Source organism: Nuphar pumila, chromosome 5 (assembly GCF_984573655.1).
Source record: "Nuphar pumila chromosome 5, dmNupPumi1.hap1.1, whole genome shotgun sequence".
Taxonomy (NCBI): domain Eukaryota; kingdom Viridiplantae; phylum Streptophyta; class Magnoliopsida; order Nymphaeales; family Nymphaeaceae; genus Nuphar; species Nuphar pumila.
In genome coordinates this window covers 110,534,406-110,550,790 of record NC_143253.1, presented here as the reverse complement: position 1 = coordinate 110,550,790, position 16,385 = coordinate 110,534,406, and the positions used below count along the sequence as shown (strand labels likewise).

At 38.4% G+C, this 16,385-nt stretch overlaps 1 protein-coding gene across 4 annotated transcripts in view; it reads left to right on the top strand.

Annotated features, from left to right (window-relative positions):
- LOC149838107 (yacP-like NYN domain protein) overlaps positions 1–16,385 on the top strand; it is a 79,464-nt gene that overhangs the window by 12,092 nt on the left and 50,987 nt on the right. For all 4 annotated transcript variants that reach the window (XM_090006379.1, XM_090006380.1, XM_090006378.1 and 1 more), the window contains exons 2-4: positions 9,552–9,623; positions 9,695–9,819; positions 9,951–10,111. In XM_090006379.1, coding sequence (XP_089862505.1) covers positions 9,552–9,623; positions 9,695–9,819; positions 9,951–10,111 — 358 coding nt within the window. The remainder of the gene's footprint in view (positions 1–9,551; positions 9,624–9,694; positions 9,820–9,950; positions 10,112–16,385) is intronic.

Genomic DNA, 16,385 nt, shown 5'->3' with positions numbered 1-16,385 from the left:
AGGGGGAAGAGAGGCGGTGTAAGGCGAGGGTTATCGCGGGTGAAGGTCGCCAGCACGATCGTCGATGGCTGCAGAGGAAGGGGAGGAAGCGGTGGGTTGCCGGAGCTCGGAGGCCGCCGGCAGCTCCGATCGCCGGCATTCGCAAGGAAGGGGCTAGAGATGAGAGGTGGAGCAGAGGAGAGAGAAGGGGCGAGGGCTTTTGCCCCTTGCCTGAGGCGCCTGTCTTTTTAAAGACACAGGCTTCTCGATCGTTCGAGAAGCCGGGTTTGAGGTCAGGCTCGGATCCGGGTCCGACACGGCAGTCCAACTACGACACGTGCCTAGCACATTTCTGACACGTTCCCGACACGTGCCTAGCACGTTTCTGACACGTGCCCGACACGGGATTTTTTTTTTAACGGGCTTTACACTCCCACTGCGAAACTGAACTTCCTGCGCCGCTAATCAATGTAACTATTCTATCGGCTATGTGCAGTGATCAAACGTTGGCGAATCAATTACACTTGGTCAGAATAATGCTGGATCACCTCTGAAGATTCAACTGGTCTAATGCCGACCTCATCCCAACACACCTAAGATTTGCAAGGTCTACCATACTGAGCTTCATACAGGGCTATACCGATATTATCATGAAAGCTATTATTGTATAAAAACTCTGTAAGTTTCATATGCTTATCTCAATCTCTAGCCCAATCCAGTGCGCATGCTCTTGGCATGTCCTCGAGAGTTTGGATCGTATGCTCGGTTTGTCCATCGGTCTGCAGATGAATGCACACTTTGCATGTCCTCGAGAGTTTGGATCGTATGCTCAGTTTGTCAATCGGTCTGCAGATGGAAAACTGTGCTGAACTTCAACTTGGTGCCCAAAGCCTTCTGCAACTGTCGCTAGAAACATGACATAAAAAGCGGATCTCAATCCGACACTATCGAAAGTGGTACCCCGTGTAACCTAACGATCTCATCGTTATACAAGTCTGTCAAGCTCTTCAAGGTCTAGCTCACCTTGATCGGCAAAAAGTGCGCACTCTTTATCAGTCAATCAACTATCACCTAGATATCATCATACTTACGACGGGTCCTCAGTAGTCCCACTATAAAATCCATCGATATATCGTTCCACTTCCATTCTAGGATGTCCAACGACTGTAACAATCCACTAGGCCTCTGGTGCTTGATCTTAACTTGCTTGAAAGACAACAAGACACAAAATCTGTCACGTCCCATTTGATCCCGTTCCACCAAAAAGTTCTTTGTAAATCTTTGTACATCTTGGTGCTACCATGATAAATAGAATACTTCGATCTGTTGGGTTTACTCATTAACTCCTCTCGAAGAGTCTTCAAAACCCATCTTCTATCCTCAAATATAATAGTTCAGTTTTCCTCACGATGAAACAACACATTCGGCTTCCGAGCACTCTCACACAACTTTCGAACTCTCTCATATATATGTATTTTAGGAGTTTGTAATAGATAATATCATTTGGGGGTATTTTGGTCATTTGACCTTGTAATAGGATCTTCCCATTAGGGGCAGAACTGTCATCTCATGTTTTTTTAATTTTTTTGTATTTTCTTATTTCTATTTTTCTTTTTTCTTTTTTCTTTTTTATTGTTGGGGGCTCCCAACAGCTTGAAATATGGTAGTTGTGAGCTCCACAACAACTAGTTTTTTTTCTTATATATATATGGGGCTAGGGGTGGCAAAACCTGACACGACCCGCCAACCTGCCTCTTAGGCGGGTTCGGGTTGGGCTTAAGCCAACCCGTTTAATAAACGGGTCGACTCGCCTAACCCGTTTATTAAAAGGGTTGGGTTCGGGTTGGTTTTATGCCAACCCGGCTGACCTGTTTAATAAACGGGTTAGGCGGGCGGGTCAACCCGCCCACCAACCCGACCCGTCAACCCGCCCGCTACCTGCCAACCTGTTTTCCCGACCCAACCCATTTATTAAACGGATTGGCGGGTCATGTCGGGTTACCCGTTTATTAAATGGGTCGGGTTAGTGTTTGCCACAACCGACCCGTTTAATAAACAGGTCGGGTTCGGGTTGAGGTATGCTGACCCGCCAACCTGACCCGTTTGCCACCCCTATATGGGGCTTGTTAAATTATGTACATTAATCATATTATGTAATATATATATTATATATATATATATATGGTAATACATATACATATATTAATATATATGTATATGTATCTACTCAAATATATATATATAAAATATATATTTCTATTTATTTTGTCATAAGGGTAGTTTAGTCTTTTCCCTATTTTTGCGCACATTCACTTTTCGGATGTGACTGTAATTATGTTTCTTTTATTTTTATTTTTCTTTTTGTTCTTTTTATTTCTTTTTTGGATTTGTACCTAAAAGGTACCTTGGGGGGCCACCAACATAGTCGTTGGGCCCTCTCCAACGGTCACATTTGTGACCGTTGGAGGGGCTCCAACGACTATGGGTGGAGCCCCTCCAAGGCCCCCTTTAGTGATGTTATAAATAGGGGTTCTCCCCTTTGTATTTATTCATGGCTTTGAGTCAAAGCCCAAGTTCTCAATAAATTGATTCCATTATTTTATGCCTTTGTGCATTTGTGAGTTATTTGTGGGTTGTGCTTTTTGTGCACAAGTGTTCTAAAGTGTTCTTATTGTGCTTTCGTGGTGGGTTCAATATCAAGAATATTAAGGTCTTGATATTAGTATCTTGTTGGAGATACTTTCACATGGTATCAAAGCCTCGTTGGAAGAAAGAAGATCGTGTATCTCGCCTCTTGTGAAGCACCTCGAAAATCGTGCCCTCATGCTAGTGAAGTTTTTGAGTAAAGCATTTGCTCCGGGCAATATTTTAGAAGCAACTTTTGTCAAGAAAAGGTTGAAAATCCGTTAAGGTACGCTTTATTTTTCATCTTCTCTTCTCCATAATGGGTGAAAAAGACTCCCACTTCTCCCTTGGTTTTAAACTTAGTGGTTTAAACTACCATGTTTGGGCCGGCAACATGGAAGCCCACATCAAAGGGAAAGGTCTTTGGGGTTATGTTCAAGGATCCATATCGGAACCTGAACCCAAGCTTTCTATTATAGAGAAAGGGGAAATCAAAATTCTTGAAGGAGAAGATAGACAAAAGGCCTTAGAAGAATATTCCAAAAGGCATGATGAGTGGGAAATGAAGAACTTTAAAATTTTGTCTTGGATTTTTTCGTCCGTTGAAACCAAGATCAATGCCAACATCATCAAATTTAAAAGGGCCTCCGAAGCTTGGTTATACCTTGAAAAAATGTATACGTCAAGGGACTTGTCTCACAAATACTACCTCCAAAAGAAAGCCTTGACTCTTCAACAAAATGATTTATCTATTCGGGAATATTTTGCCGAATTATCATCTATTTGGGACGAGCTTGCCATGCTCGAACCAAAATGGAGTGGAGAAGCTATTGAGTTAAGGCACAAACAACTTGAGGAAGATCGTTTCTTCAACTTCTTAAATGGTCTTAGACCCGAATTTGAGCAAATTCGGTCCTCCCTTCTATCGGCTTTTACCTCCCCATCTATTGAAGATGTCATCACCAAGCTAAGTGGTGAGGAAACACGTATGAGGATTAGTAAAAATAACCCAAGCATTCTTGCTACACCTTCTCAAAATGACTATGAAGTGGTCAATGCCGTGTCAAGACCCGGTAATAATTTGAAGACCTACAAACCGCCCCATTTCAAAAATCAAGGGCAAAATGATCGATATGGCAAGAGAGATTATAGCAAATTAACTTGCCATTTTTGTAAAGAACCGGGACATATCAAACCAAATTGTCCTAAATGGAAGAAATTCCTCGCCGCGGCTTTAGCATCCCAATCGGAGGAACGGCCTTCAACATCGAATGAACCTCTTTCGCTTCATCAAATTATGGATGCTCTTCAACCTCTTCTCAAAGGAGGCACTTCTGGAGCCGCCATGTCATCTTCTTCCTCTCTTGGTAAGACATCTTGGCTACTTGATTCTGGTGCTTCGTTTCATATGACTCCAAGTCATTGTTTTCTCTCTAATTATTCTGAAAATCGCCTTCCATCTTTTGTCTCAACCGCGGATGGAATCCCTCTTGAAATTAAAGGAATGGGTAATTTTGAAAAACAAGATTTTTTTATCCCAAAAATTCGTTTTATTCCAAAACTAAACTTAAATTTACTTTCCGTTTCTCAACTCTCGGACTATGGTTGCGATATAAAGTTCTCTTCTAATAAATGTTGGATACAGGATCGCCAGTCCGGGAAATTGATTGGGGAAGGCTCTAGGAGAGGAGACCTCTACTATGTTGATTTTCTTAAAATTCCCAAGAATCAATTTTGTAATGTTGCTCAAAACAAAGATATTCATGTATGGCATAAGAGATTGGGTCATCCCAACATTGTTAAAATCTCTTATTTGCCTTTTGTTAAGAATCTTTGTAATGAAAATTTTGTTTGTAATGAATGTATTCTTGGAAAAATGAGAAGTCTTCCTTTTCCTCAAAGATCCATGTTTACAACAAAACCTTTTGAAATCGTTCACTCCGATGTATGGGGTCCAGCTCCGGTGATATCCAAGGGAGGTTTTTCGTACTATGTTATCTTTGTGGATGATTTCACTAGGTTTAGTTGGATATATTTTCTCAAACATAAATATGAAGTTTTTTCAACTTTCAAAACATTTCATATGATGGTTTTAAATCAATTCAATGAAAATTTGAAAATTTTTAGAACCGATTCAGGTGGCGAATACCTTTCCAATGAATTTAAAAGCTATCTTGAAAACTATGGAATTCTTCATAAAAAATCTTGTCCCAAAACCCCCCAACAAAATGGGTTGGCTAAACGGAAACATAGACATATTATTGAAACCACACGAACCTTGCTCATTTATCAAAATATACCGAAAAAACTATGGGCGGAGGCTGCTCTTACCTCTGTCTATCTCATAAATAGACTTCCATCTAAAAACTTGAACAAGATTTCCCCGTTTGAAAAATTATACGAAAAAGAACCTGATTATAGCAGGTTAAGGGTTTTTGGATGTAAATGTTTTGTCCTTACTGATAAAAATGACAAACTCTCCCCTAAGGCCATTCCTTGTGCCTTTCTTGGTTACTCTGAAACTCATAAAGGTTTTCGCTGTTATGATGTTAAGAGTGATAAACTTTATGTTTCCAGAAATGTAAGCTTCTTGAAAAATGTTAGTGGTTTCGAAAAACTTGAAACTAATGATGAGAATATAGATTATTCTTTTCTGTTTGATTTGTTAACTGAAGATGATGATACTAGCGATGATGAAACAAATCTAAATGTTGAATCTCATACTGATCAATCCATTAATGAAGAACCACATAGAGATCCTATAACCTACTCTCATAGAGATAGGAGTACTTTTAGAAGTGCTCTCGAAAGATATGATAGTGAGTCTACCCCTTCAAGTGAAGGAAATCTTCGTAGGACCGAAAGATCAAGAAAACCCCCTTCTAGGTTCATCTCATATGAGTCTTTTTCACCAAAATATAGAGCTTGTCTAAGCGCCATTCACTCGTACATAGAACCTAGGGATTTTGAGGAAGCACGTAAATACCCAGAATGGATAGTTGCTATGAACAATGAACTTGAAGCCCTAAAGAAAGCAAGAACCTGGGAGTTTCAAGACCTTCCTAAAGATAAGAAAGCAATAGGGTGTAGATGGGTGTTTAAAGTCAAAACTAAGTGTGATGGGTCTCTTGAGAGATATAAGGCCCGCTTAGTTGCAAAATGGTATGGTAAAAAATATGGGATTGATTATGAGGAGACTTTTGCCCCCGTTGCTCGGATGGTCACCGTCCGATGTCTTATAACTGTTGCTTCAATAAACAAATGGAACATCTATCAGATGGATGTTAAGAATGCGTTTTTAAACGGAGATCTAAACGAAGAAGTATATATGGATGTTCCTCCTGGAATGGAGTAGCTTAAAGGGAAAGTGCTTCGTCTTCGGAAAGCACTGTATGGTTTAAAACAAGCTCCCAAAGCTTGATATGGTAGGTTTAACTCTGTAATGTTAGATAATGGTTTTTCATCATGCTTTACTGATACTGCTTTGTTTGTTAGAAAGTCTAATGCAGGGATTGTTATTCTGTTGCTATATGTGGATGACATGCTTATTACTGGGAGTGATTCTAAAGGGATTAAAAGCATAAAGTCCATATTAAAGGATAAGTTTGAAATGTCTGATTTGGGTTTCTTAACTTATTTTCTGGGTATTGAGGTTGCATACTCTCATAGAGGGTACTTTTTGTCTCAAACTAAGCTTGCATCTGAGATTATTGACAGGTCAGGTATTACAGATGATAAAGTTTGTGAAACTCCTGCTATAGTAGGAGCAAAAATGAAGATTGATGATGGTGTTCCTCTCTCCGATCCTACTCCCTACAGGCAACTAGTAGGCTCGTTGATGTATCTAAGTATCACCAGACCCGATATCTCACATGCGGTGCATACGGCAAGCCAATTTCAGCATGCACCAACTTCTGTTCACATGGGTGCTATCTTGCGTGTCGTGAGATACCTAAAGCACACTATTAATAAGAGAGTTTTTTTGTCTTCCTGTTCTGAGTTAAAATTAATTGCTTATACTGACTCTGATTGGGGAGGTGACCCAAATAACCGTCACTCCACCACTGGTTTTTGTGTTTTCTTAGGAGACTCATTGATCTCATGGAGATGCAAGAAGCAGCAAAAGGTATCTCTATCATCAACTGAAGCTGAATATCGTGCCATGGCAACTACTACCATGGAAATTGTTTGGATTCATCAGTTGCTGGAAGATATGGGAATCAAAATTGAAGGGCCTACCAAGCTTTGCTGTGACAACAAAAGTGCGATTTATATTGCTAAAAATCACACTTTTCATGAGCGGACTAAACATATCGAGATGGACTGTCACTATGTTCGGGAGGCGTATCTCCAAGGAATCATTGACCTTCCATATGTCACGTCCGAGTATCAGTTGGCAGACTTCTTCACTTAAGCCTTGTGTGCTCCGCGCTTCAACTTCCTTCTTAGCAAACTCTCGGTCATCCTGCCCTAAGTTTGAGGGGGGGTGTTAAATTATGTACATTAATCATATTATGTAATATATATATTTTATATATATATGGTAATACATATACATATATTAATATATATGTATATGTATCTACTCAAATATATATATAAAATATATATTTCTATTTATTTTGTCGTAAGGGTAGTTTAGTCTTTTCCCTATTTTTGCGCACATTCACTTTTCGGATGTGACTGTAATTATGTTTCTTTTATTTTTATTTTTCTTTTTGTTCTTTTTATTTCTTTTTTGGATTTGTACCTAAAAGGTACCTTGGGGGGCCCACCAACATAGTCGTTGGGCCCTCTCCAACGGTCACATTTGTGACCGTTGGAGGGGCTCCAACGACTATGGGTGGAGCCCCTCCAAGGCCCCCTTTAGTGATGTTATAAATAGGGGTTCTCCTCTTTGTATTTATTCATGGCTTTGAGTCAAAGCCCAAGTTCTCAATAAATTGATTCCATTATTTTATGCCTTTGTGCATTTGTGAGTTATTTGTGGGTTGTGCTTTTTGTGCACAAGTGTTCTAAAGTGTTCTTATTGTGCTTTCGTGGTGGGTTCAATATCAAGAATATTAAGGTCTTGATATTAGTATCTTGTTGGAGATACTTTCACAGGGCTATGGTCCCCCTTGTAACCAATGCATTTTTTGTGCATTTGATCATCAATAATCATTTTTTATGCTTTAGTGTTCTTGATTAGCCCTTAAGTGGCTTTTATGTTTATATCTCTTTGAGGGTTTGCTTTGTGTCTCTTGTATGAGGTGTGTGGAGGCTTCTTGATTTCATTATAATCGTATGGTTAAGAAGCCTTCTTAAAGACATGGGAGTTGCCATCTCTGGACCTTCGAAGATGTGCCGCGACAACAAAAGTGCCATCTACATTGCAAGCAACCACACATTCCATGAACGGACAAAACATATAGAGATGGACTGCCACTATGTATGAGAAACATATTTGAGAGAGACAATTGAGTTGCCTTATGTGACTTTAGCGTGTCAGCTAGCAGATTTTTTTCCACTGAAGCTCTTCCTTCACCTCGATTCATTTTTCTCCTTAGCAAACTTTTTGTTATCATACCGTAAGTTTGAGGGAGAGTGTTAAATTATATATATATATATATATATATATATATATTAATACACACATATATGTGTGTATCTTTTCTATTTTTTGTCCTTCTATGTAATAGGTCATGCCCTTTAAGGGCATTTTAACCTTTTTGTATTAATGTAATAGGGTCTGCCCATTAGGGGCAGTTTGCTACATTTTTGTTTTTATTTTATTCTTTGTAGCCGTTGGGACTAGCCCAACTAGCTATTGGTCTAGTCCAATGGCTAATCAAACTAGTTGTTGGACCAGCTCTCATGCCTTCTCCCACTTGTATATATATGGGTTCTCACCCATATCATTGATATGCCTTTCTTAAGCATTTCTTGAAGTAAAATAACTTATTATTTTTTATCTTGAGTGCTCTCTTGAGTGGTATTTGTGAGCTATTATGGTACGTGCCCTTGTGACCTTGTATTTACCCATTGGTGGCTTGTGTATTGCCTTATTGACTCTGTGCTTGTGCTCATATTTGAGATTTCATTACACCTAATTGGTAGGCACTAGAGTTGTGTTATTTACACCAGAGTTACTGGAAGCGCCTAGGCACATGGGGAAGCGTGTTTCGGAAGCGCGAAACGTCGCGCTTACGAAACATGCAGGGAAACACACTTTTTTTTGGGAAGCGCGCTTCCCAAAAATGGGAAGCACGCTTCCCCCTCTCTTCCCCATTTTTTTATTTTGTTTTCGCTTCCCCCTCGCTTCTGTTTCACTTCCTAGGTCGCTTTCGGTTCGCTTCCTAGGTCGCTTCCGAGACTGTTCGTATTTTCTTCTAAGTCATCCCACGCTTCCCGCTTCCTAAATTTTTAAAAGTGCCTCGTTTCCCGCTCCCGCTTCCCCGACTGGTAACTCTGATTTACACACCATGAGTTTTTCACTATTGCATTTATGCTTACTTGGAGGCTGACATTAGGCATGATGTGGGCATCCTTAGAGTCAACATTTCTTCGTCTTTTGCTAATCATAATGCTACTAGACAATATAAAAAATGTCTTTTCTTTTTGGAATAAAAAAAGGCCTCATTGACATTAGGTATGAAGTCAGAGTTATTTACAAAGATATTGGTTTGTTAGGGAATGCACAGAGTTATTTACAAAGATATTGGTTTGCAATTCCGCTTACTTGGAGGCTGACATTAGACACGATATGGACATCCTTAGAGTCAACATTTCTTCTTCTGTTGCTAATCATAATGCTACTAGACAATATAAAAAATGTTTTTTCTTTTTGGAATAAGAAAAGGCCTCATTGACATTAGGTATGAAGTCAGAGTTATTTACAAAGATATTAGTTTGTTAGGGAATGCACTTTTTTTTAAAATAATATTCCAGGGCATTTTTACTTACAGGATTCTGACCCAGCTCCTGCAAGGATTACTTCCAATGTCAAACAGAACTTACAATTTTTAAGGCTATGGAGGGTAAGTCCTCATTATTTATGAACTGTGTGCTTGTTATATTTGGTAACATCTCCTGTGGCTTAAAACTTAAGGAGTACCATAAACAACAATCAAGTGCACCAAAGCCCACGACCAGCTACCGCAAAAAGAAAGCTGCAAAAGAAGAACTTCCAGATGACACAGATCTATATCAAGATCCTTCAACAAATCTCTACTAGTATGCCATTATTAATTGCTCCTTTAAAATCTAGAATAAAGCCATTTGATGGTTTATGTTTCTAGTTGTTTTTGGTAAACATGAGGAAGCTGCATGATTATAGTGAGCTATGACTTTTTTTTCCCATACAGTACAAACCAAGGGCTGGAGACTGCGGTTCCTGTTTTGCTCGTTGATGGATATAATGTATGTGGCTATTGGCCAAAGCTTAAAAAGCATTTTATGAGTGGAAGACTTGATGTTGCTCGCCAGAAGCTTATTGATGAACTGATCTCATTTAGTGTGCTGAAGGGTTTGTTCTTTTGTATATCTTTGCACAATTAGAACTGATATCTTATTGATTGTTTTGGAAATTTATGTTTTGGGTAATACTTTCCAGTTTATATTAAACAAAAGCTGAGTGTTAGCATACTATATTAATTTGGTCTTTCATCATATTAACAGTCTGACAGATGATTATCAAATTATGAAACCATTGGGCGTACTAGGGCATCAGGATTCAGTTTCTAAGTTTAGATCTAGGTTAGATTATGGACTCTGCAGAAACAAAATTACCTCCATAGAGGAATAATCGCAGCAATTTACCAAAGCATTATCATACATAGGAAACTTTAGTGTCTTGTCTAATATAAATTTTCAGTCATTTTCTCTATGGTTCTTTTTTTTTTTCTCCCAATCTTATCTTCTTCCTTTTCTTTTCTACCTCATCTTCTCTCTAATCCATTGGTTCTTAAACACTAAGGACTATGACCCAACACATTGTTTGATCAGGGTTGGCATTAGTGCTGCTGATGTAGGTTGATCTAGCCATATTTTGGCTGATCTTAGTCATGGTAACTGTCTTCATACTGCTTCATACTGAAGCAACAGATCTTAAACCATCAAAAATAGGTAGAGGCTCCCTAGACATCACAGAGGCAACTATGGAACTTAGATCAAAGCCATTGAGAACCATGCCTACAAGATTTGCATTTAGACAGGATGTCCTTAAAGGATCTTTGAACCTTGATTATCAATGGAGATATGTGAGTAGAGAGGAGAAAAAAGTAAAAGAGATGACTATAGCTGTAAGAAGAGAGCCCTCAGGAGAGTGTTTCATAGGGAGTCTCATAGTCTTATTTATAGTTGAGACTTTACTTGATTTCCAAGTAAGAGCATGGCTGGGATTGCATTTTTCTCATAAAGCATTGATTCATCTTTACCTCGTCTCAATGCTGTACTAATACTACATTATCCTATGAAGCAACTGTTAAGATATACATATACGTGTGCGTATATATATATATATATATATATATATATATATATATATATATATATATATATATATATATATATATATATATATATATATGTGTGTGTGTGTGTGTGTGTGTGTGTGTGTGTGTGTGTGTGTGTGTTTATTGTTAACCGAAATACCCATTAGGGGTATTTCAGTCTTTTCTTTGTAATAGGTGTCAGCCCATTAGGGGATGACATTTCTGTATTTTATTTCATGTATTTATTTTGTCTTTTTCATTTTTCACCTTTTGTCTTTTTCAGATTTGATGGGACAGCTCCATATAGCTGTTGAAGCTGCCCCAACAACTATATTTATGACCGTTGGGTGCAGCCCCAACAGCCATATGGAGCTGCACCCTATTGGCTCCATTGTATTATATATTGGCTTCTTGTGGCCTTGTATTCCCAACTCATTCTTGAGTGCTTCTATGCAATAACAAGTTTGTAGAACTTTGTGTGGGTGGTTTCGTGATTCAATCAAGTATTTTTACTTGATTGAAAGTGTGTTCTTGCATGTGTATCGGATTCAATCAACTTCATTACATGGTATCAAAGCTTTGGTGGTCCAAAGGCAAGTTTTTTGAAGAAAGTTCGTGACAATATCAAGAGGAGAATCGTACACTTAGGGGATTCAACAAATCGAGGATTGTTGCATCGGGAAGCATGCCATCTCTCAAATAAGTCTTGTATTTCACTTTTTTTTTCTTTCTTCTTCGTTCTCTACCCTTTCTCTTAGCCTTGTAAGAAAATGGAGAATGAAAGAGAGGTAATGGTCTCCATTTCCGTATGCCTAAACGATACAAATTATATGATGTGGGCATTCATAATTAAACACAAAATATAGGAAAAAGGATTATGGGTTTTGGTCGACAGTACCGAAAGAGAACCCAAGCTCATTCTTGTAAGAAAGTGAAAAATACGCTACAACAAATGTCTCTCAACAAGTTCTCACAAATACACCATAAGAACCACAAAGTTTCACAAAGAGAACTTAAGAATACACACAACCCGAAACGGGTATAAAAATGAAAAATAAACAATTTTATTGATTTGAGATAAAAACCCAAAACAAGAGTAAGTCTTTACAAGGGGAATAGCCCCATATTTATAGAGAGGTAGAGAGAAGCCTTAAGAGAGTTGTTGGACTCTCCAACGGCTCTAATAGAGCTGTTGGGGAGTCCAACAGCTCTTTTTGGATTTACCTTTTTGACTTGGTCAAAAAGGTACCTTTTTGACTAGTAAAAAAGGTAAAGGCCAAATCAGTCCAATGATGGACTGGTTTGGCTAATTCTAGTTGTATTTTAACTAGAATTAATTAAACGAAAAATCCTAACTAGAAAGGAGATAAAACATTACATGTCTATGAGATTATATATGAGATATTATATGAGATTACATATTTTAACACTCCCCCTCAAACTTACGGTTGGATAACCGAAAGTCTGCCTAAGAGAAAGTGAAACCTAGGAGCAGCGAGAGGCTTGGTGAAGAAATCGGCCAGCTGATATTCTGAAGCAACATAGGGAAGATTGATGGTGCCACGCAAAAATTCCTCTCGAACATAATGGCAATCCATTTCTATATGCTTGGTGCGTTCATGAAATGTCCGATTGCTTGCAATATAGATAGAGCTCTTGTTGTCACAACACAGATTTGATGCTTTTGGGCTTTCAACTCCCATATCGGAAAGTAGACGTCGAAGCCAGACTAATTCCATAGTAGTTGTAGCCATTGCCCTATATTCAGCTTCAGTGGATGAGAGAGAGACCTTTTGTTGCTTCTTACATCGCCAAGACACCAAGGATTCTCCCAAAAAGACACAAAAACCTGTAGTTGAGTGGCGGTCATTTGGATCACCACCCCAATCTGCATCAGTATAAGCAAGCAATTCTAAGTTAGAGGAAGCGGATAAAAATAATCCTCGAGAAATAGAATTTTTGATATATCTAATAATACGCAAAACTGCTCCCATATGAACAGAAGTTGGAGCATGTTGAAATTGACTGGCTGTATGGACCGCATGTGTAATGTCAGGTCTTGTGATAGATAGATACGATAGAGCCCCAACAAGTTGCCTATACGGAGTCGGATTCTCGAGTGGCTCTTCATCATCAATCTTCATTTTGACATTCACAATCTCAGGAGTATCAACATGTCTTTCATCTGAAATACCTGACCGGGCAACAATATCTAATGCAAACTTAGATTGAGTTAGCAAGTAACCTCTAGGTGAGTAGGCAACTTCTATACCAAGAAAATATTTCAAAAAACCCAAATCACTCATTTTAAAATGTGTTTTGAGAAATTTTTTAATATCATAAACTCCCTGTTTATCACTTTCAGTGATGATCATGTCGTCAACATAGAGTAGAAGGATGATAATACCTGCATCAGAATTCTTAACAAACAAAGCTGTGTCAGTAAGACAAAATCGAAAACCAAAATCAAGCATAATCTTATTAAACTTATCATACCAAGCTTTTGGAGCTTGCTTGAGACCATATAAAGCCTTGTTTAGGCAAAGTGTTTTCCCTTTAGGTATATTCATTCCTGGTGGTGGGTCCATGTATACTTCTTCAGCTAAAGTTCCATTTAGAAAAACATTTTTAACATCCATTTGAAAGATATGCCATCCTTTTATTAATGCAAGAGCTATTAGGATTCTAACAGTGGTCATTCTAGCTACTGGGGCAAAGGTCTCTTCATAGTCTATTCCATATTCTTGGGAATAACCTTTTGCCACCAACCGGGCCTTGAATATTTCAAGAGTGCCATCACTCTTGGTTTTCACCTTGTACACCCAGCGACAACCAATAGGTTTCTTGTTGTTTGGAGGATGGTCTTGAATGGTCCAAGTATTTGCTTTTTCTAAGGCTTCTAATTCGACTTTCATAGCCTTGACCCATTATGGTTGATCCTTGGCTATATCATAACTGAGAGGTTCTTCATAAGAATGAATTAGAGCAATAAAGGCTTGATGTTTTGGTGAAAAAGACTGATATGACACAAACTTTGCAGGAACCCTCGAGATCCTAGTGGATTTTCTAGATGAAGAGGCAGATTCATGTTCCCTTGTGTATTTATCCAGGGCACACTGTCTTTCTAAATTTTCTCGTCTAGAGTATTGAATACAATCCTGACTATTTCTATGAGGATCAGAATCAATCACATCCATCTGATCATCTAGATCAATTTCTCTTTCACTATCCTTTGGAACTAGATCCAACAAGAAGGAATACTCATCTATTTCAGTAGAATTTTTGTTTTCAAAAAAACTTTCATTTTCTAGAAAGGATACATTCCTTGAAACGTATAACTTGTTGTTTTTAGGGTCAAAACATCTGTATCCTTTTTGATTATTTGCATATCCTAAAAAAGTACAGGGTATAGCACGGGGAGAGAATTTATCATTCTTATTTGTAAAAACAAAGCACTTGCACCCAAACACCCTCAATCTAGAATAATCAGGTTTTTGTTTATAAAGCTTTTCAGTAGGAGAAATATTCTTTATTGAGGATGAGGGCATCCTATTAATAAGATACACAACAGTTAAAATAGCTTCGGCCCAAAAAACTTTAGGAACTTGATGTGTGATAAGTAGTGTTCTAGTTGTTTCTATAATGTGTCTGTGTTTTCTCTCAGCTAACCCATTTTGTTGAGGGGTATAGGGACAAGATTTTTGGTGTGAAATTCCATGTGAGTTCAAATATTCATTAAATTCAGTTGATAAAAATTCTCCCCCTGAATCAGTGCGAAATATTGAAATATCATTCTTAAATTGATTTTTGACCATATTATGAAATATTTGAAAAAAAGAGAACACTTCAAATTTGTGTTTGAGAAAGTGAATCCAGGTATATCGTGTAAAGTCATCCACGAAAATTACATAGTATAAAAACCCACCTTTTGACGTAACTGGTGCAGGACCCCAAACATCAGAGTGAATTAATTCAAGTGGTCGAGTGGAGACAAAAGTTCTTTCTTGAAATGCTAGTCGTTTCATTTTTCTAAGAATACATTTTTCACAAGTGAAAGTTTCAAAATTACAAATTTTTTTCATGTTTGGAAAGTACTGAAGCTTGGATGTACAAGGGTGACCAAATCTTTGGTGTAAAAGATCCAAGCCTACTTTTTGAACATTGCAGCATAATGTTTTCTTGGGTAATTCCAAAAAATCTATGTAATATAAGCCTCCTTCTCTATGGCCTTCCCCAATCAGCTTCCCTGACTGGTGATCCTGTACTTGACAATCATGAGAAGAGAAGAAAACATTACACCCATGATCAGTTAATTAAGAAACAGATAAGAGATTTAGATTAAGTTTGGGGATATATCTAATCTTTGGAACACAAAATCCTTTTGCGTTTTGAGAGTTATTTTCAAAATTTCCTATTCCTTTTATCTCAAGGGATGTTCCATCCGCAGTAAAAACACTCGATCCACTTGAGTCATAACAATGCGGCAGTAATTTTAAATTTGGTGTCATGTGAAAAGAAGCACCAGAGTCAAGAAGCCATAGGGGTTTACCTGGATCGGAGGTGCCAACAGAAGAGATCGCAACTCCAGCTGAGGGAGAAGTTCCTTTAAGAAGAGGTTGTAGAGCCTCCACCAGCTGAGACAGGGACATGTTTCCAATGGATGTCTCATTTGATTCTTTTGATTCAACAACAACTACATTCTTCTCATAAGATTTTTTCAACTTTGGATAGTAAGTTTTAACATGTCCGGGTTCATGACAGTAATAACAAATAACTTTTCTCCTTTCAAAATCGCCTCCTTGCCTTTCATTGTTTATTCTCCCAATATGTGGAGGTTTGTATGTGCGAATGTGATTACCTGGTCTAGATACAGCTAAAACTGTATCATCATCGCTTTTGTCGACTCGTTTCTTGAGTCTATTTTCTTCCATACTTAGCTCTTCAATGATATCTTCAATAGAGGGAACATTTCCCCGATGTAGAAGAGCGGAATTGGTTGATTCAAATTCGGGTCTCAACCATGGTTGCCAGTTGAGGAAGCGGGAGCGGGAAGCGATACGGGAAGCGGGAGCGGGAAGCGAGGCACTTTCAAAATTTTAGGAAGCGGGGAAGCGTGGGACCACTTAGGAGCGATTCGGGAAGTGTCTCGGAAGCGACCTAGGAAGCGTCTCAGAAGCGACCTAGGAAGCGTCTCGGAAGCGAGGGGGAAGCGAAAAAAATAAAAATAAAAAATAAAAAATACAAAAAATTTAAAAAAAAAACAGGGGAAGCGAGGGGGAAGCGTGGGGGAAGCGAGGGGGAAGCGTG